Below are 21730 nucleotides of genomic sequence, written 5' to 3' on the forward strand. Positions count from 1 at the left end.
CACCCCCCCACTATAAACGTGAACCCGAAGCGTGGCGAGCACAGCGAGCCCACGAGGGGTGGCGGTACGCGTCCTCCGACCTCTTCATACCCCCACTATCCACATAGGCGTGGAGTTGAGAATAGAAAGTGTGGCGAGCGGACGCGGATACCTTCACAGGTATCGGCATCCCCTCGCGGGCTTCAAAAGGTATCCGCTGCGCTCGCCACACTTTCTATTCTCAACTCCACGCCGAGGTGGATAGTGGGGGGTATGAAAAGGTCGGAGGACGCTGCACCACTGCGCTCGGGTTCACGTTTATAGTAGTGGGGGGTGGCGTGGGGGTGCATTTAACATTGTAAGCACCCATTTGGGTGCTTAAAAGCACCCTTTAGGGTGCTTATACAATGTTTCATCGCATAGGGGGCAAAAATCGCATCGCATGCCATTGGGTGCATGGCATGCGATAAAAACATCGTGCGATGCACATCGGGGGCGCCGCTATAATACACAAGTACCAAACATCCTAAAAATAAAACATTTAATTTCGATTCGATTTTGCTTCTTTAAGAAAAAAAACAAAAAAAATCAAAGAGCGTACACAGCTAAAGAGCTAAGTAATCTGCTGAAACGATTAAACCCAACCACTTTTATCTGTAGCTAATATATCCTATTTATGGAGTCAGGAATTTTCTCAACTCTTCCTATCCTGGTCTAGATCAGTTTCTTACTTTTTTTTTTTTTAAATGACCGGCATAATTGAGAACTTCCCCACATATTTTGAATGTCTTTCTGTTGACTGGTCACACAACCTCATTCCATAGTCCCTGTATGTGCATCATTAATGTACTTTAATGTTTGATTTGGATTACTGACACTAAAAAGTAGTGGGGCAAGATATTTGTTTGCTGATTCTAGTGGGGAAGGCATGGATATACTTAAAACCTGGACTGTTCAGGTGCATTAAAGACAACGTTTGGGAACCTCAACATCAGTGTTTCCCAAACTCAGTCCTCAAGAACCTCACAGTGCATGCTATGCAGCATACTTGCCTACCTGACCCTCTCCATACGGGAGAAAATGCTCTGCTCCTGGACGTCCCTGGTAATGTATGATTGCCATCACCTGTGGTGAAACACCTCCCCCCACAAGTGATGGCAATCATGCATTACCAGGGAAGTCCAGGAACAGAGCATTTTCTCCCTCATGGAGAGGGTCAGGTAGGCAAGTATGTTTTGCAGGTCTCCTAGTGTCAGCCAGTACTGAATACACCTCTGTACACCAAGATCCACAGGTTGCACATTTTTGGAAACATTGCATTATACTTATCACTGCCCAAATTTCTGGATAAAGATTATATAAAGGAAACCTTAGCAGTTTGCCAAGAGCAGGTGTTTTTTCCATCCTGTATCCGTCTGGAACCAAGGAGTCCCAGCAATAAAATAATATGCTATCTGACTTAAAGGGGAGCAGGAGCACAGACTTAAGTTACAGGCTGGGTTTAAACAGGAACAGTTAGGATCTGATTGGCCAGTGATAAAGTATCAGGCACTTTATCATTTCTCCTCCCTTATCGCTGCTTCATACCCCATAATGAGAGTTCGCTCGCAAGGACTAAAATGAGTAGTATTGCTCATGTCATCACCCAGTGTATACAGGGCTTACTCCTATCTGTCTGTAGCCACATAAATAGTCCTTAGAAAATAGGTTGGGGCTTAATTTAAAGGTTTAGTGGAGAGAGACAAAAAAAATGCTGCATTTGTAACATTTATTTTAGGAAATACATTTTAAAAACACATCTTTATTTATTTATATATATATAAAAAAAAACTAATTTGTCATGATGCATATAAATCAAATAAAAGGCCACTTTAAGAAATCTGGTATTTTGTTTTGTTTAGCCATAAACAGAAAAAAAAAAAATCACAAATAAGCAGTACACAAAAAAAAAAAAAACACATTTGTTTTCCTCTCAACAAAGGACAGTACAATAAACATCTGACAGGGTGGCATCTTTTCAAGTGCATTGAGCATCCTGCCGCTTCATACCTTAATCCCTAGTATGTGAAATATATATATATAGATCTTTTAAGTTGATATAGTTATGTTTTTTTTTTGCTAAAATATAGCAACTCAAGAAGTTTTTTTTATGACTTTTCATAATTTTTTATGGAACACAGCTTAGCAAATGGTAGGATTTTCAGAAAGGGGAAAACCAGAGATTAATATAGGTCAATTCACAAAATGACAAGGTGACAAGTATACTTGAATGGGAAAAGTTAAATACACGACAAACAGTTTATTTTCTCTCAAATGGAAGGGAGCACATTAGTTTCCCATTCTGAATTAAATATCCATGTTTTTCTGCTTTCAGTAATAATGATATTGTGGAAAAGACCAGAGTAGGAAGAAGACTATAATGTAATTATATAATAAAATTAAATTAAATGAAAAAGAAAAGGGAAAGAAGTAGGAGTGAAATAAGAAGGGTAAACAGGTTTTTTTTTAGAGTAAGAAAGGAAAGAAAAAGTCAAGTATGGTATGTTTGTGTCAGGGACAAATAACCCACAAAGGCGAGAAGGGCAAATAATTAAAAAAAGGCACCTGAAATGTAAAAATACCTGACCGATTAAAACTGAACCACAGAATCTCAAAAGCAAGGACTTCACCCCTTTAATCAAAAACTTTCTTCTTTCCAACTTCATGCACATCCTTCTTATATATTTTCAAAGACAATAAATACTGTATCTAACCTGTAATATGGCAAGTGATGCACATTTACATTCACATCCTTGTAGTTTAACCTTCAGTACATAGCATTTGGCAAATTATAAAGTGGTAGCCCATTCCTTGCTCTCTGTCTAGGGTTCCTATATTCTGTTATCAGGGAAAACAATAAGGAAATGATGTACGAATAGCAGAACTACTAGCATTTCTGTGGTATTTATTTGACTATACTAGCTATATTTCATGTTCTTCGATATGGTAACAATTAAATAAAATGAGGCTACTGTAAAGAGCCACATGAAGAGGAATGGGCTGCAGAATTCATATTCCCATAAAATGAAAGTGACTGATGCAGAAGTTAGTGGGTTTATGTTTTCCTAAATTCCCACTTCCTTTAACTGCTTCACCACTTTCTCCTTTTATGGCACATCCTTGCTGATCAGACACCAGGCAGAATCAGACTCGGAAAATGAATGGGTTAGCCTTCCTCATCCTTTTCCCCGATTTTCCTCTCGCACGATAAACCGGGACCAGAAGACACAAACAAACAAAACAAAACAAAAAAAAGACAGGAGGACCACAAGAGGGTGCTTGGTCTCAGAATTAAATCTCATTGGACGAGTAGTCTTTTTCCCCTGTGCCATTCGAGAACACATTTCCTTCCTGAAGCCTTTTGACACGGTATGCCTCAAAGTGAATACTGCTGGTTATGTCTTTGATATTCTGCATGTGCGTCCTGCATGGAAGGAGATGGCACAACATTGGAATACAATTGGCAAGACGATGAACAGAAGTATAGATCATTATTTATTTTGATGAAAGGTGATAAACCTCACCAACGTGGGTGTAAATCAGTTCTATATTCGTCAGAATGGTTAGAATTCAGAAATAGTCTTTAGTATTTTCTAAAATGGTCCCTGAAGCAGTATCTTTTATAATGGATATAATTATATAAAGCAGTGCATAAGCCTTTTAAATAAATGTATTGATAATGAAGGTGTGAGGGGCTCATTTATGAAGTATTTATACACATTACGGGACAGATGTATCAAGCTTTAAAAAGTGATAAAGTGGAGAGTGATAAGCAACCAGCCTACCTGTCATTTTTCAAAGCCAGCCTGCAACATGGCAGCTGGGAGCAGACCGGCTGGCTGTTTATCACTCCCAATTTTTGAAGCTTGATACACGGGGGATGTGTTTAACAGAATTCTTCTATATGCCTGGAAAATTTATATTTCCATATATTATGAAAACTGCATAGGAAATAACATCTACAACAAGAATCCATTATGCAGATTTTTAGTAACCATTTAAAAGTGGATTTTCTGTAAGCATACCAATAGGGGGTGCTTGGTCTCCGCCCCCCCCCCCCCCAAAAAAAAAATTAATCTTTCGCAACCAATTTCGGTATGCAGAAACAGACTGACACCGTAAGGTTACACAAGGATATGCTATTTTTATGTTATATGTATACATGAGCAATAGTACTGTAGCACAAGCCATTACAGCAACTCCTAAGGGAAGGTTTATTTTGATTTTGTTATGGCCTTTCTTTGACATTTGATTGCATCCAGCTTGCAGCCAACCATTTTATTCTTAAGAATGGATTTATAGATTTGCAACTTAATTTGTAAAGCTGAAAAGCTTCAGTGATTAGCACAAATGAGGACTTTACTTGAGGAATAAACTTAAAAGCTTGGGATTGAATTTTAAGATAGTTGAATGGATAAGAGCGCGGTTGCAGGACAGAAAACAGAGCATTCTAGTAAATGGAGTACAGTCAGAGGAGGGAAAGGTTACAAGTGGGGTACCCCAGGGATCTGTACTTGGACCAGTGCTTTTTAAGATCTTTATTGGTGATATTGCAAATGGAATTGAGGGTAAAATGTGCCTCTTTGCAGATGACACAAAAGGTATGCAACAGGGTAGACACCAGGAGGGGTAAAACAAATGATTGATGATCTAGGTAGATTAGAGGAATGGTCAAGAGCATGGAAACTACAGTTTAATGCCAAAAAATGCTAAATCATGCACTTTGGTCTCAAAAATCCAAAGACTAAATATAGTATAAATGGCACTATAATGGGAACTGCAGAGGAAGGGAGGGATCTAGGTGTCACTATTTCAGGGGACTTAAAGGCAGGTAGGCAATGTAACAAAGCAATGAAGAAGGCAAATCAGATGCTTGGTTGCATAGGGAGAGGTATCAGCAGTACAAAGAAAGAAGTAATAATGCCTCTGTATAGGTCTTTGGTACGACCTCATCTTGAGTATTGTGTGCAGTTCTGGAGGCCATATCTCCAGAAGGATATGAATACATTAGACACTGTACAAAGAAGGGCAACTAAAATGGTGCATGGCCTACATCACAAAACATACCAGGAAAGACTAAAAGATCTTAATATGTATACTTTAGAGCAGAAAAAGGAATGGGGGGACATGATAGAAACTTTCAAATATATCAAGGGCTTTAACAAGGTACAGGTGGGAAACATTCTTCACAGGAAAAGGAGCAGCAGAACAAGAGGACATGCACTGAAACTAGAGGGAGAAAGATTCAGGGGAAATTTGAGGAAGAATTACTTCACAGAAAGAGTAGTAGATAAGTGGAATAGCCTCCCATCAGAGGTGGTAGAGGCAAATACAGTAGTACAATTTAAACATGCTTGGGGTAGGCATATTGATATCCTACAAAAAAAATAAGGATCAAATATGGTTTGAGGTAACATGTTTAAAAAAGGGGCAGACTAGATGGGCCAAGTGGTTCTTATCTGCCATCAAATTCTATGTTTCTATGAGGAACTCTGAGCATGTTTGCTAGTGGCACTAACCTTATCAGAAGATCTCGCAGGCAGGCAAATTCACAATGACCTATGTTTTCCACTGCAAGGACAGGAAAGAAAATGTTACTTAATGTGCGGTCTAACAAATGAATTCAAACACTGCCCACAATTACACAGAATACATTGATATAGAAAAAACAAGTACCACTACCCAGCGCTACCTCCAGCTGCAGCCTTAGTAGGAGTCACCCACGGTTTCCCTCAACGCGTGCTAACTAGTGGATCCAGACACAAGTGTTTTTGGTGACTCTGTAAAATCCAAATAACTTCAATCACAATGTCACACTGACATATACATAACATAAAACACGCATAGGACAGAAACAAATCTTTTTATATGCATGGCTTGATCTTACCCAGATAGGGATTTGGAGCCTGTGGGGATGGAATAAAGGCAAGTTGCAGTCCAGAAGTGCACCCTGCCAGGCTCCAAAGGCTGGCCCAGAGTAGAGATTCCCTGCATCCAGATGACTGGTCACTAGCTGCCAGACACGTTTCGAGCCTCTAATGGCTTTTCAAAGGCTATGTGACTTTGCTTCCACAGAACTTGTAAATACATTGTTTATATCACTTCTGTGGAATCATCCCTATAGGCTCCAAATCCCTATCTGGGTAAGATGACCCCATGTATTTATATTAGAGGATTTTTTCTGTTCTGTACATGTCCAGTGACGTTTTGATTGTGATTAAAGTTATGTGGATTCTACAAAACACCTGTGTGTAGTCAACAAAACACCTGTTTCTGGAACTCCCCAAGTATATGAAAGTTTGCCTCGTCTTACAATGATTTTCCAAATTGTTCACCAAGCCTTCAAAAGTTAAAAAAAATAAAAAAAATATATTTCTCTTAGTAACCACAAGATGGCAGGAAACGCCAAGTATGAACAGGAAACAAAAGCATATAAATAGATGCCCAGATAGTCACCACAAAAGAGGTTTCTGAACATACTGTCTGATTATTATTTTTTTCTGCACCAGTTTGACTTTTACAGATCTTTATTAGAGTATTGGCCTTTATAGTTAGTGCTGTACACGCTGCTTGTCTGAAGCCAAAAGACAACGTGAGGATGTGGAGGGGAAAGAGGGGGCGGTGGGAGGAGAGGGGTGCGCAAGTAACCTCGATATGAAGTACAGACGTGGCAGGAGATGCTAGCCACAACGCATGTGCTAGCAGTGTGGCTTTGCCAAATGCAAAGGTCTTAAAAGGTGACAATGTTACCATAAATGTGGAGCAACACTGAAATTCTACATAGATTTATTTAATAATGAAAAACTCTGTTCCTTAATGCTCTACTTCTGTTAACCAATAACTGTATGTATCTAATCTTTGGCTGAATTCTCCTTCATGATCACACTGTATTCTACACAGTGAATTGCCTGTAGCTACTCCAGGAACTGATCAAGTCTATGTGTGGCACCTTTTTCTTTTACATGGTTGTTGTTTTTTGGGAGAACTGCCCATTATACAGTACATGAATATAACAAATAATAAAAATAATAAATATAAATATATATATATATATATATATATATATATATATATATATATATATATATATATATATATATATATATATATATATATATATACACACATACATACATACACACACACACACACACACACACACACACACACACCCCCCAAGTGCAAGGTAAAGTTCACACTTGTTACTATACAAACAAGCACACGCAATTCAGCAAATCATAAGCATACCTGGGCTAAAGGTAAAGAACAGATCATTTAAAATAAAGAACACACTAAAGCAGGCTTTTCTAAATTGTACCATGAGGTAATCACACCCCAGCAAAGGCTCTCCCATCACAGGTGAAGGTATAGGACTTCTGTATGGCATCCAGAGCTCAATATTTCCCTGTCTTTTCCTCCCCTTTCTTCATACTGGTTGCAGCTAATCTATGATTATATAGTGCTCGTGTGAAATGCATATGTTTTTTTTTTTTTTTTTTTATAATCACTGCCTTTAATGCACTTCTGTATGGGTTATGCTTATTTACAATAATGTTCTACTTAACATTCCTAGAAGTGTAGTGGATAGTTCTACATACATAGGTAGAGTAGCTGAAACTGCCCAATTACATTGCCATTAATTGGGGCAATTATCTGTTTTGCCTATTATTGGGTTGGAAATTATTAATAAGACAACTTAAAAGGAAGCAGTTCTGTATTTTGACAAATGGACTGTCAAAAGGTCGATCGGATCAGAGTTGGGTGATTGAGGAACTGCTGGGTAGATGTATGGTCCACATAAGGCAGGTACAAGTCTTTTCTATAGGTTTCAAAAGTCTAAGCTTACTTTATACAGTACAGAATATCCGATACTCTTCTGGCAACAGTACTGACTATTACCTCTTTCACACAGAAAGACAAATTAAGGGTGAAGCAGTTCTACCCGGTAATTTGCCGTTCAGCACTGGTCCTTTGTCTGTGTAAAAGTGTCAATCCGAGTCATAAATCCCAGTCTCTGACCCTATTTTCCTTGCATCGAGGACCCCGTATTTATGACCTGGGTTGACCCTTCCACACAAAAGAAATACCCACTTTGTTCAGCAAATAACCTGGATTTTTAACCCTGTAATTAGCCGTTTAGTGTGAAAGGGGGCCAGGCTGCTCCCAGCAAAATGACCCGGCACTATAAATGCCAGGTAATTGCCGGGTTGTAGATCTGAAAGGGGTAGAAGACATTTATTAGACCCTACTGTAGTCATCTCCTCACCTTCAATGGTACCCCACTTGGTTTTCCGGCCTAGTATCCGTCTGCCGTTGATTTGGTATTCTTGGTCACTGCCTACTACAGCAAATGGAATCATTTCCTAGTTAAGAATAGAAAGGTTGAAAGATGGCAAAAATACAAATATTTACATTCGTAAAAAGAAGTTTAATATTCCTATTCATAGTAATAAAGGTACAACAAACCACAGTTGTGAAGAGGCTTGAGAATTCAGTTATAAAATAATTGATCACTACAACATTAAGGGGTAGAACGTGACATTGTTGAAACACAACACAAAATTTTGGGGAGGGTCTAGTGAAGTCACTTAATCATCTCTGTTTTCGGCTCTGCTCTCAGTAGTGAGAATAGGGCTTTTTCAAAGTATAAGGGGGATATTTAATCCCCCGCCGCCTTTCCCAATGAGGAAAATGGCGGCAGGGCCCTATTCGAAGCTGTGTTCCCCGACAGCATTGAACAGGGGATCTCAGCAGAACAAGCCCAACTTCACAAGCAGTCGGGCTCGTTCTGCCAAGAACGGCTGGGAATTGATGAGTTCCCAGACGCAGCTTGCCAATTCCCAGCTGCTTCTCAAAGCCACGCCCCCTTATCGCCATTGAATCCCACCTGCGAAATGAGCATCCAGCGGGCAGAGAACGGGACAGGGTCACAGCAGTCGTGACCAGACATTGAATATCCCCTTACATGTCTGATTTGTGCTTCATTTCACAAGTGTGAAGAACCCTTGCACACACAGAGAAGACCATATGAGATCAGAGTGTGGGCCTTGGGAACGTTTTGCACCCTGTAGTGCTTCCATTTTAGCAATGCTAGGAAGGACTGTGGCAATAAGGCGGCGAGAGATAGAAAATAAATTTTATTATGAGCTAGTCGCCACTTACTCTAATCTTCTCATTCACTAGCCTGTCTTCTGCATCCTCATCAAACTCCTTCTGTGGATAAATATCTATACCATTGTTCTGGAGATCAGCACGGATCTGTGTGGTAAAAACAAAGATGAGATGGAATTGCTTGGCTAATATACGAAAAATATCCTGTGTTTACTTATATAAGAGAATTTGACATATAGCAGAATGCAGAAATCTGCACACAGGAAGCCGCAAGAGTGAGTTAAAGCTTGTGTTATCACAAAAATCAAACACATACAGGAAACTATTAACAGTATGGGGAGTTTCTCACAGCACTTTCCTGCATAGCAGAGGCAGAAAGAAGTTTAAGGCTACAGTCAGACAAATACAATTAGGGGTTTGCACACAAATGTTTATATAGGTTTCCCCTGTATTCTGATTTTAACAGGTCAATGTGGGAGAAGAGAACTCATACATCAACACTGTCTATGGATAAATAGTTCAGAGCTCATAGGGGCTTTACAAAAACAGATGACAAATCAAGGCCAGTGGAAGCAGACAATGCCGCCGTGATGATTGCCTTTGCAATAATGATAATCTGTGAATACAGGTCTTTCCTCTGTGAGGAAATAGATACCAAACTAATAATTGTACCTTATACAGTAGATATCACAACTATAGTCCCTTGATAAATAGTTTTATTGGAAGAGATGCAGTGACAAACTGCTTGCTTTTACCCATTAAAACAATTTGTGTTCAGTTGTGACTCCTAGGTCACAAGCTAATCCAGTAACAGAGCAGCGACTATTTAACAATGCAAAGTTTTTCAGTTCAATCTTCCAGCTTTACAGTGTGCGGCTTATTGTAGGTACCCCTCTCGCTACTGTTCACAAAAGGCACCACACGTTCATGGATGGGAACTTACCCTCTGCTTGAAATAATCCCTCTCTTCTAGGGTTAAAGTGTCTGCTTTGGCAATGACTGGTACAATATTCACCACCTTACTCAGGCGTCTCATGAACTCGATGTCCAAGGGCCGGAGTCTGTGTGACAAAAAAATAAGATAAGCCAGATTAATAAAATCTAAAATAAAATATATAGGAAGACAGTTAATTAGGGAAATATCTGCAGCTCTGTAAAGCTACATTTTTAATTGACCCTTGGGGCTTGATTCACCTGGCAGTGAGAGAGACAATTTTACAGTATTGGGATGCCAAAGCTTGAAGCTTTTATTGCTTTAGAGCGAAGAAAAAAAAAGTAATGTTGGAATTTTTTTTCCAGGAAGCGATGGGAATACAAAAAACAAAACAAAAGGAGATCTATATATTTTTTTAACGAACGAGGAAGTAGAAGAGATTTGTTCTGTTGGGGTCCTGAAGGACACATTTGTGTGGCCGAAATAGTGACCCATATCTTTGTGTTTATGCCTGTGAATAACAGAATGATCTGCTACGGGCAGTTTGAAGAAAATCACTGGTAAGTGTGCACTCTTACCTTCTAGGTTTCTATGTATGGTCTAATATAGCACACTCGATGGGCAGAAGTCACAAAAACCCCTTTCACATTGCAAATACCGTGATGCATCAGGGATTTGGACACAGGTCCTTCCCGGGAGCGACCCAGCATTTGCAAGGTGAAGCTCCCCTCAGCAACCTGGCAATAAACCAGGTCGCTGACATCACACGGGTGGGATGGAGCGCCATCTGGGACCAGGGGAAGAGGCAGCACTCGAAGCTGATGCTGCCTCCTCCCTATTGGGTAAACAGACCCGGGTCGCTAAACCTGGATTATCCGTTTACACTGCCCAGCAACACAGGTCAGACACTAGTAAAACCCTTCTTTTAACCTTGGTCGAAATGCCAGTTGCTGGACACGGGTTTTTCCTTTTGCAACTTTCACACCACACGGGTCTCTGGCCAAGGTTATTTGTGCGGTGTGAAAGTGGTATAAGTGAGCGCGACCATTCTGGAATGAGATCTTGTTTTTGGAATTGTGTCTTCTTTTAGCCAACCTCTGTTTTAGTTTTATACGTTGATACGGAGCAAATATATAGTTGCCATGACAGAACCTGTGGCATAACATGCTGTTAGATACATTTTACCCAGAACGCCATCATTTTTTTCCATCCATTACAAATTATCTTTAGTTTGTACCAAGGGGAAATTTATCAAATCCTCAAGAAAAAATAAAGTGAATTGACAGACTTCACTATAGTTATAGGGATTGTGTTATGCACCATTTTGGTGTAGCTTTTGTAAATATTCGTTTGGTCACAATCAGTTTTGCAGAATCCAATTTTACGCTTTCTTGTGCAATCCTTATTTTCTCTGTACTTCTCTATGAACCATTGTGGGATAGGAAGGAACACGTTTAATTAATGCACCTGTTTTTTAATCACCACCTTAGGGTTTGGCATAGAAAAGTCATGTGCAGTTAACAAATGTAACAACAATTTTCTAATTACTAGGGTTATTTATAGATTTGCTTTGTTACACCTTGGTAAGGCGTGTGAAGTCTACGAAATGGATTATAACAGAAATTTGCCGAACGTGATGTAGTGCAGTTGCATTTTCCATTTATGTTGTTTTTGGACCAGTAGCAGCTGTTGCAGACCAGGTACTTCTATAAAAAGAGACTGATGATTGCTAGATGAATACATTGTGGATGATTAAATACAATCTATTAGCTCCACCTGTGGATCTTTTCAAATGTGCCTGAATAATGAGTGCACCTGCCGGGGGACCTGGAAAACGTGCACTGTTTGGGGTACTTGAGGACCAGAGTTGGGAACCACTGTACTAGAGAGATCTATCTGAAGCGAGGGACTATTGAAAGGGGGGGCACATTTTCACCGCCACTGAGCAGTAGATGTGGACATCCAATTGGCCAGGAAATGGATTGGCACTCCGTGGAATCCAATCTCAAGCAGCCTGCTGTTGCTTGGGGCGGGTTTAGTCTTACAGGTCTGTAAATGCTTTACTCTTTCTGGCACTACATGGCCACCACTATGACACCATTACACCGTAGTTTTAAAGAACTGCAATATTTCACAAAGTGTACAATATTTTATATGCATTTTGACATACTTTTATCTGAATTCTAGATTAATGTGGCCCAGCGGAAGGGATACAGGCCAGAGCACTAATATGTACATGGCAATCCCTGGCCACCAGATTTCATATGTAAAGAGGTTCTCAAGCCTCACCTTTGGAGAGTCGAATACATCTTTCCATTCACAAAGCTAAAAACAATGTATTAATGGTAATCTGTGAATATAGGTTGTATAACGGCAAGGCTGTTACATAATCTAGACATAATGCCTATCAAGCCATAAACAAATATTACTGCAACAACATTTTTAACAGGAAAAACTGGTTAAATAGAGTTTCTGTAAGCATCGTAATTTAGACATGTAATTATCACGTAGATAAATGCTATATGTGTACCTCAACGTAGGAGTAAAGGAACAGTTTGAAAAGCTTGCTGGCATTCAATATTGTTAAGAAATATTAATTTATCTTAAAAAGGATCTCACAAAAAGTCAAATGTTAAATTAACACAATCACATAGCAAGACCAAATATAGCAAGTGATCTTACTCAATCGGAACATCTGTTGCCCACAACAAGATCAGTCTGGTCACAAGCCAATCAAAACTGACTAAACTTGCCAATCGCTTCTACTGAATGTACAGTAGACCAAGCCCAAACACTTGAATCTCACAGAATTTGTCACCCACGTATGTAACGCAACAATAAAGTGACCATATACAAATAATATACATAGACAAGAGTTGTGTTACAAAGTATTGTCCAAGAAGCTCTCCCCATCCATTTAGTAGGTCACCAGCATAATATGTAAATCCTGTATTTTCTGGTACCATTCCTTTCATTTTATCAAAGAGATTATTATTAGAAATCCATAGTATATGACTGCATTGGATACACAGAGCCAATGTATTTTTTTGAAAATGAGAAACATTTTACAATGGTTTGTTTCCCCATAGTAAGATCTGCATTTGTGAATTAGAAATGAGCAGAAGTCAGTTTAAAGGGAGGTGGTTAAAAAGGTGTGTACACATACGAAATGCAGGATAACTTCCATTGTTATAGACATTTTCGTTCACATCATCTATGTGCACTGTGTCGCAGGTCATTAGTGACCCCCATGCCGTCTGTACGTGGAGCTCAATCATGACAATATCGTCAATGACGGCTATACTCCTGGATGTGGCCACTGAAGATACCTTTAAAAATATATATTTTGTGAAAAATATATTGCTCGTCATTCTGAGATTATTTTTTTTTGTCTGTCTAATGTGTAAGCCTCTTTAGGGTTATTTTCAAAAATGGTACAAAAAGTTGAATAAAACAAGAAAATTGATAATTCAGTACAAAAAAAAAAAGATACTGAATTTAAAAAATAATGTAGATATAGAAACACACAGCCCTTATGCAATAGCCTGAACTTTACAAAAACTGAAAGAGTTTGCACTGATTTTCTCTAGTAGATTTAAATCAATATAAAATATGCAAAACAAAAAGTTGGTATTTGCCTCCTAAATTACTTTAAATTGACTGGCTATACTGCTGACAAAATGTAAGCCTACCATAAGGCCATAGGTTCCATCTCTTTTATAATGGAGACAAGCATTCGTTTAACTCTGCAAAAGAAGCTACTACAGCAGAGGTTCCCAATCTTTTTTGATTCACGGCACCCTACAGTATCAGAATTTTTTTCACGGCACCCCTAGGCCCCCAAATAAATAATTAGATTGAGTTTATATGTGATTCTTAGGGTCACTTATGTCGTAAAGGGCAGGATTTGCTTCTGTTTGTCCACATTTTATGATTGGCAGCCACCAGCACCGGTTTTGCTCATAAATAATTAACCATTAATAATTTGTATTGGTCCTGGACCACCAACCCAGGGCACCCCTGCATGTGTCCCGAGGCACCCCAGGGAGCCACGGCACACAGTTTGGGAACCACTGTACTACAGAATATATTAAAAGAAAATGTTCTACAACAATCTAAAGAAAAAATAAAACAAGTTGCCCTTGGTGATGAAATGATTATTTGTGTAGTAAAGTTTAGGTCATTTCTGCCTAAGCCATCCAAACAATGCACGTATTTGACACACAATTATGGGAAACTACCCTCTTAACTGGTAGTGCTTCAAACCACTTAAATCATAAAACAAAAACAATCTAGGAGCTTCTCATGTAGGAGGTAGTACTATGCAGATTTTATTTAAATGGATACATCACTAGCAACTGGTGACCGCTTCAACAATCAGAGCAAAGTCGAACATCTGGCCACACAGCAATCATACAATCCTATGTTTTGTACAAAACTGCTAAACAAATTACACGAGTGGCTGACAATTGGCATATGGCATGCATAATGATCATTACAGGACTGCAAATATTTGTCACTTACGAGTGCCCTGTGGCTGGGATAAAGTATATACAGCAGTGGACTCTACTGTCAGGAATTCGCTTCTTGCGGTTGATGTTTAATTCCTCCTGTAGATACTTCTCATATTGATCATTAATGAATTTCATGATAGGCAGCCAGCTAAAGAGGTAATTGAATAATAAGGAATGTTATTATATATTAAAGCATAGATCAATCAAAAAATAATGGATAATATACATGAAATAACTTGTGTTTAGTGCAATGGTGTGCCAGTTTAACGAGGGCCTTAATGCTTTCTAATGCTGTGTACACACGGGGGAGATAGGTGCTATAATCGCTGGGAATATGGTCGCAGGCGACCATATTGCCAGTGATTGGGAGTGTGCCCCGGCGATAAATCGCCGGGTGCGCGCTCCCGTTTTCTGCCCCATTGTAATCGCTGGTCGCAGGAGCTTGCTCCTGCGACCAGCTAATTACCTCTGCGGCACCCCCAGCAGAGGTTCGTTTTCAACAGCGACCATCTCTGGTCGCTTGTTGAAAAAGAGACACTGAGCAATATATTGCTCAGCAATATATTGCAAGCAATATATTGCTAGCAATATATCTCCCCCCGTGTGTACGCACCTTTAAGAACAAATGGCTTTATTTATGAGTCAGCGACTTTACACTGACTGAGTCTCGTTTGAAGTTTCTACCTTCCAAGTCTCAGAAAAGCCACCACTTCATAAAAAAAAAAAAAAAGGCTAACCTACAAAACAAATCCCTACATAGGAATGCAAAAGGATGCAGTGTCCTGTTAGGGAGGCCACCCTTGCAGGTATTTTGTTGGAGGAAATCTAGAGAGGCTATCATTTTTTTAAATATGTTCCTCCATACAAAGTGACTTGAGCTCTGCAGTTGGACAGAACAGGAAACACAGTACTGCTGTGCTTTTAACATATTTTGCACCTATCAGTTGCACTTTTACAGGTACAAGCAATTTTGGGTTCACACAAACATATCGCATGTAAGTCCCAATGTCATGGACGGTGTTACCGGTTAGCATTGCTGCCTCACAATTTCCAAAATGGCCCTGACTGTTTGGAGTTTATATATTCTCTCTATACTAGTGTGGTTTTCCTCTCACATTCCAAAAATATACTGGAAGGTTAATTTGCTCCCAACAAAAACCATAGTGTGTATGTGTACATGTGGTTGGTAATACAGGTTGCAAGCTCCGTTAGAGCAGGAACTGAGGTGAATGGCCAAATATTCTCTTTAAAGTGCTGTAAAATGTGCAAACTTTAGTAAACAGCAAAAGTAAACCTAGGAAATTATATTTATTAGGTGGATGAACCTATAAGTACAATTGGTTTGGGCCTTAGGGTAACTCATTACTGTTTATGCCATTACATTTTCCAGACTATAAGCAAAACCACAAAATGTGGGCTCACATTGATTTTACAGCACCTTAAAAACGGTGCTTAAAGTGATTTACTACTACACTCTTTTTTGTGATTTGTAAATGATGCTACATGTCAGAGCTTGCCGTGTAGTTTATTAAGTTCATACAGCAACATCACACTAGTCCAGATTATGGCACTTTTACCTGCATCTGATTCTATTAAAATAGACATGGGAGGGGCTTAATTTGTCCGATGGAAGTGGGAGGTAATGCATTGCTCTAGAACAGAGCTACGGTGACATGTCATGTGAACACAGAAAATATTTTCTTTACTTTCATGGCTCATAGCAGGAAAAAAAATTTTTTTGCAGAGCATTGGTGTTGTGTAACAGTACAGGTTGAGTATGCCTTATCCGAATATCCGTTCTCAGAATTATTCTGAAAACCACACTTTCCAGAAAGTGAAAAAAATATATATATATTTTTTTTGCTAAAAACTTACAGTAGTGGGGACATGATATGTAACTGGCACAAATATGTGCAAGAAAACGTTGCTTGGCATTCAAATGCAGTGCTGACATTGTACACAAACTTTGTTTCAGGTTTTGAAACATTTTTTGAACAAATAATATACATTTGCGTGCATTTCATGTGATGATGTGTTTATACAGATACAAGATACTTCAAAATACATCATTGAAATATTAAAACATTCTGAAATATGGATAATTGAATAACTTAAATTCAGATGGCTTTTAAGAATATTTTCTCTCAGATCCAAAATACCACAATTATACTTTCTGAAAGTGCAACCTTCTGGCTCAATAGACACAATTATGTATCAACCTCCTTGCAGCAATGAAGATAAACTTGTTAAAAAAATAAATGTAAAGTAAAATGTTCTGGGCTGCCAAAATCTATTGCAATATAGTCCGAGTTAATATACATGGGTAAGGGGGAGGGGCAGAGTAAAAACTAATAGGGTGTACACACGGTTCGATTTGGTCTTTTTCTATTGTAATCGAAAGTAAATCTAGATTGGATAGAAAAATAGACTGCAAGCAAGGACTACATAGTACAGATCTGTACTATATATTCTAATTTTCATGTGTACATGGTGCTATGCGATTTGATTGGGATTAAATAGAAAGTACATCAGACTGTGTGCACACTACTTTACTGTTAAGTCTGATACATTCTGTGGAGTTATCAAGCTGATAACTGGCTGATTGGGCCAATAATTGGAGAGTGTACTGTATATGTAGAATTCGCATAAAATGCTTCAAATGTTCCTGCAACAGTCAAATCGGGAGACTTGGGATCTGATGTGCTGCACATGCCTCCTGACCCCATGGAAAATATCTGAAGAAACTACACCCGGAGTTACAAATAGCACAGTGTGTACAGGTGCACACAGATCGCATAATACTTCTGTTGGATCGATAACATTTATGGTATACCGTCTACATAACTTTACAGTCTTTTTTCCACTCCCTTGAGATTGGTAGGATAGCTACATTCCGTATAACATAAAATTGAGAGAAGTCACAGGATGGAGATCATGTGGTAAGAAAGCATCCATCTGCATGGGTCTTAAACCAACTAACATTCCGTTCAGATCTCAAAATAGCTGCCAGCTCATCCCCTCCAACTCTGCACAAGATCTGCATCCCTTATCCACCCTCATTACCGATTGCAATTCAGGTTACAGGACTTTCTTTGGGTTGTGCCCACTCTGTGGAATGCCCTCCCATGCACAAGAAGATGATCCTATGGCCTCCAAGCATTCCCTGAAAACTCCCATCTTCAGTCAAGTTTTTTTAAATACAGAAACAGCCACATTACTGCCATAAACTATTCTACACAATTACCACCCCTTCTCTTTAAAGAGCCCTAACATAACTTTACATATGTTCTCCTTCCACACTCACACAACCAACAGACTTTAGGCCAACACTGCTGTGCAAATCAAACCAAATAGTGGACAAGAATGGATGGATGAATTAATGTGCAATATGTAGCAGATATACCATACCTTTTACACCCGTTATTAACCCACCTTATCTTATTACCCTTTCTGTTCACAACATTAAATAGAAAAGGCATACAGTTTACAACATGAATAATAAATGACCAAACTATAATACCAGTTTTCGTTATTTATATGGTCTCCAAAGCCAGGAGTGTCAATAACCGTCAGCTTCATCCGCACTCCTTTTTCTTCAATTTCTGAAGGAAACAAGGCAAGAGGATCATAAACACGTATAACAAAATATTAAAAAAAAGTGTGATGACTGCTATTATTAATAAACTGGATTTTAAAAGAGAATTTCCAGAGCGAATGCTTATCTTTGGCTTAAAATGAGGGGTAGCCAACTCCAGTCCTCGAGAGCTACCAACAGTTAACATTTTTCATGTCTCCTTAATTAGCTCCACCTGTGGATCTTTTAAAATGTGTCCGTCTATAATGACTGCATCTGTGTACCTGAAAGGTGAGCTGGAAAATGTGAACTGTTGGCTACCCCTGGTTTAAATCAATGACAAAAGAAAAAAGCTAACAGTTTGCCTGGTACTACATTAGTTGTTCTATACCACAAACCCTGAATTCACACCACCTGCCCATTTCTTACCATGAGCGACACTTTTAATCTCTATAGTTTTGGGAATCCGCTCTTCAGATGAGGGCTGCACCGATTTCCTGCTGACCTTGGATTTGAATAGTGTATTTATTAACGTAGATTTTCCAAGACCACTCTGACCTGAGAGAATGACAGATTTGGCTTTTAAGTATCTTTTTATATTCACATATAACATCATGCCTACTATTTTTATTTCTAAAATTCTCTACAAAGAAAGAAATTGCTCAGCAAAATTTACATATTATATTATAAATTACTATTATGCATTTTGGCCATGATCCTAAGACCATCATATGAAGTTTTCTTTTTTAATGGTTTCAGAAACTTAACATATAGGAGGATGGACTGCACCATTAGCAGAATTACTCAACCAGTCACTAACTATAGGAGTAATTCCAGACGACTAGAAAAGAGAATATTGTACCACTGCACAAAAATGGAAGCAAGGAAGACGGAAGCAACTACCGACTAGAGAGCCTTACACCAGTAGTAGGGAAATTGATGTAGGGAAACACTCTTAAAAGAAAGTTGTAAATCATTTTAAATACAGCAATTTACAAGATCACAAACAGCATGGATTTACTCAGGGGGATCATGTCAAGCAAACCTTCTTGACTTTTTTTGACTGGGTAACTAAAGTAATAGATAAGGGACATAGATATGTCTCATCTAGATTTTAGTAAGACTTGACACTGTCCCACATCGTATAGCCTCTCAGAGGTGGTAGACAATAGAGCAACTTAAACAAGCATGAGATATAGACAGATATATATCCTTACAAATAAATAAAAATTAAACAGGGTTTGAGGAAAGAATATGGTTAAAAAAGGGGCAGACTAGATGGGCCAAATGGTTATTATCTGCAGTTACAGGTTTCTATGTAACAAAGAAAAGTAACTTTTTTCGCTTTATAACTGGCTTAAATGGACCTTGAGTGAGCTTCCTCCGGGTCAGTACAGTGAATGTAAAAAGTGAATTGATGGCTATATTCTCAGCTTGGAGAGAATATCACAAAAGGAATCAACAGTGTGGTTGTATGCCAAAGAGCAGATATTGTGCCATTACCAAAAGATACTGTAAATCAGATTTGGTACCAAAATCAATTTTGTTTCTTTGTATTCACTGAACTAGCTGCAGAGTTCAGCCACTGAGTCTCATACGTCCTGCAAAAAGAATAAGTATTAGAAGAAGTTTTCAGTTACCCACCAACTACCATGATGTTCAATTCGAAACCTTGCTTCATGGCTTTTTTTCTCATTTGTTCCAAAATGGCATCTATCCCCACATATCCAAAGTCTGTGGCTGGCTTTTCTCCAACACCACGGGTAGGAAGGGCTTGCTTAACCCCTACGTCCCTGATCACGTCTGTCATGTTGGCGGTGTATTGGTGAGTGTCCTCGACAACTGCAATATTAAGAACAGGAAACAGAACGTTATTGTTACAGCTGTACACATATGATGGCCAAATAATATTCTAAACAATTGTACAGCAACTTGAAATCAAGCACAGCCCTATATTAGCAGCATATTAATCTGCACGCCTGTCCAAACAGACACACCTACCAGTAAGAGGTAAATGAAGGTCAATAGAAGCAGAGAATACAGAGGTTCGTAGTAACAGAAACTTTGAACAAAAATATTCAAATCCAGGAGGTATGTAATCGGGGTTTATAGCAGAACTTACTCGCACCCATAAGTAAATTGATTTGAGCTCATAGTGTATTTACCAAGTAAATTCAACTTAATCTTATTTGCTTGGCGATCTACAAAATAAAATTCTATTAAAGTACTTAAAAGCAAAATGTTACAAATCGGAGCTGTGTAGCACTGGTAAATCAGTCCATCTCTATTGGTGCATGATCAAGAAGTCCATGCCCTATCACTGCCAACCAATCACAAGTGGCTTGTATGAAATAATTTGTGATTTGGATAAGCAACCATGAACAATTAGTTTAGTTTATTTTAGATTTCCACTTTTAAAAATAAAATATTGCCTTGGTTTTCAAATATGGGGGTGAATTCAAGTAAAATGGAGGGGATGCAACGCCTATTATAAATTGCCTGCATTGTACCCTAAACTTAGTTGTGGTAAACTGCATCTCCCAAATTAAGCACAAAACGAAAGGACTAAACCGGGTCAGTTAGCCGAACAACTGCCGTGGATTGTTGAGATTATGGCCGGATCTCGAAAATCTGCGGCCGTTTTTGCAGACACGCCCCCTTTTCATTGACTGGCAGGTGGGACATCGAATCCCGCCTGGCAATAAACAGACGAGCAGACCAAAAATGGGCCAGAATCCCAACTGTCGGGACCCGGGATTGAATAAACACCCCACCCAAAATTTACTAACCTTTCGCTTACATCCTGCCACACATCAAGCAGCCATTTAATCGCATATGTAGCAACATATGCTATCAGTAACCCTGAAGTCCAGTGACCAGCCCTGGTCAAAAGGAAAGCTTCCCCTTGTGAAAAGCGATGGTCTTCCAGGTTTATGACCTCAGAGTCAACATGTGCATATGCAAAGGGACACTGGCAGTGCTGGGAGGGATCTAATTAGATACCTAAGAAAGGAGGCTAAAAAAAAAAAAGCCCACAGACTTCTTAACTGTGCATGGACTAGTTTATTTTCATTACTTCCATTTTCAGGGTTTTTAGGCGGACAGGGGCAGATCCAGCAAAAAAGAGGTAGAAGCAGGGGGGGGGGGGGGTATCCTGTGCACGCCGTATGGCCCAGAGGCCGAGAATAGGTAGAATAGAAGGGGATAAAAACCGACACAGTAGAAAATGGTGTAGATGCTGCTATAGAGTACACAGGCATGTAAAATTCTATATCTCTATCACACATACATACCATACCTACATAAGACACAGTGGTCGAAATGAAAAATTTGAAGTGGGTATGGAAAAGTAAAGGCTCCCTCTGGAAAAAGGGAATGTGGCCACTTAAAATGTGACGTGTCCGATTGCAGCGTACAACACCACATATACCCCTTATACACTTTATGCAACACAACTGTAGACTCCCTTATACATTATGTCACATGAAACAAGAGAAATTCTACATTATGCCACACGGATTGAGTCTAAATATAAATTATGCCACACATATTGAGCCAAAATTCACTTGGCATACTGTT

The 21730-nt window shown here is 39.0% G+C and overlaps 1 protein-coding gene across 5 annotated transcripts in view; it reads right to left on the bottom strand.

Moving 5' to 3' along the window:
* Positions 1-1733: 1733 nt before the first annotated feature.
* SEPTIN9 (septin 9) overlaps positions 1734-21730 on the bottom strand; it is a 207456-nt gene continuing 187459 nt past the window's right edge. For all 5 annotated transcript variants that reach the window (XM_083147870.1, XM_083147873.1, XM_083147872.1 and 2 more), the window contains 9 exons: positions 19796-19993; positions 18581-18709; positions 18098-18179; positions 14588-14725; positions 10073-10190; positions 9181-9276; positions 8285-8381; positions 5538-5589; positions 1734-3442 (listed from right to left, as the gene is read on the bottom strand). In XM_083147870.1, the coding sequence (XP_083003996.1) occupies positions 3310-3442; positions 5538-5589; positions 8285-8381; positions 9181-9276; positions 10073-10190; positions 14588-14725; positions 18098-18179; positions 18581-18709; positions 19796-19993 (1043 nt within the window). In that variant the 3' untranslated portion in view covers positions 1734-3309. The remainder of the gene's footprint in view (positions 3443-5537; positions 5590-8284; positions 8382-9180; positions 9277-10072; positions 10191-14587; positions 14726-18097; positions 18180-18580; positions 18710-19795; positions 19994-21730) is intronic.

The sequence above is a fragment of the Crinia signifera genome, chromosome 6 (assembly GCF_055691185.1).
Source record: "Crinia signifera chromosome 6, ASM5569118v1, whole genome shotgun sequence".
Classification (NCBI taxonomy): Eukaryota; Metazoa; Chordata; class Amphibia; order Anura; family Myobatrachidae; genus Crinia; species Crinia signifera.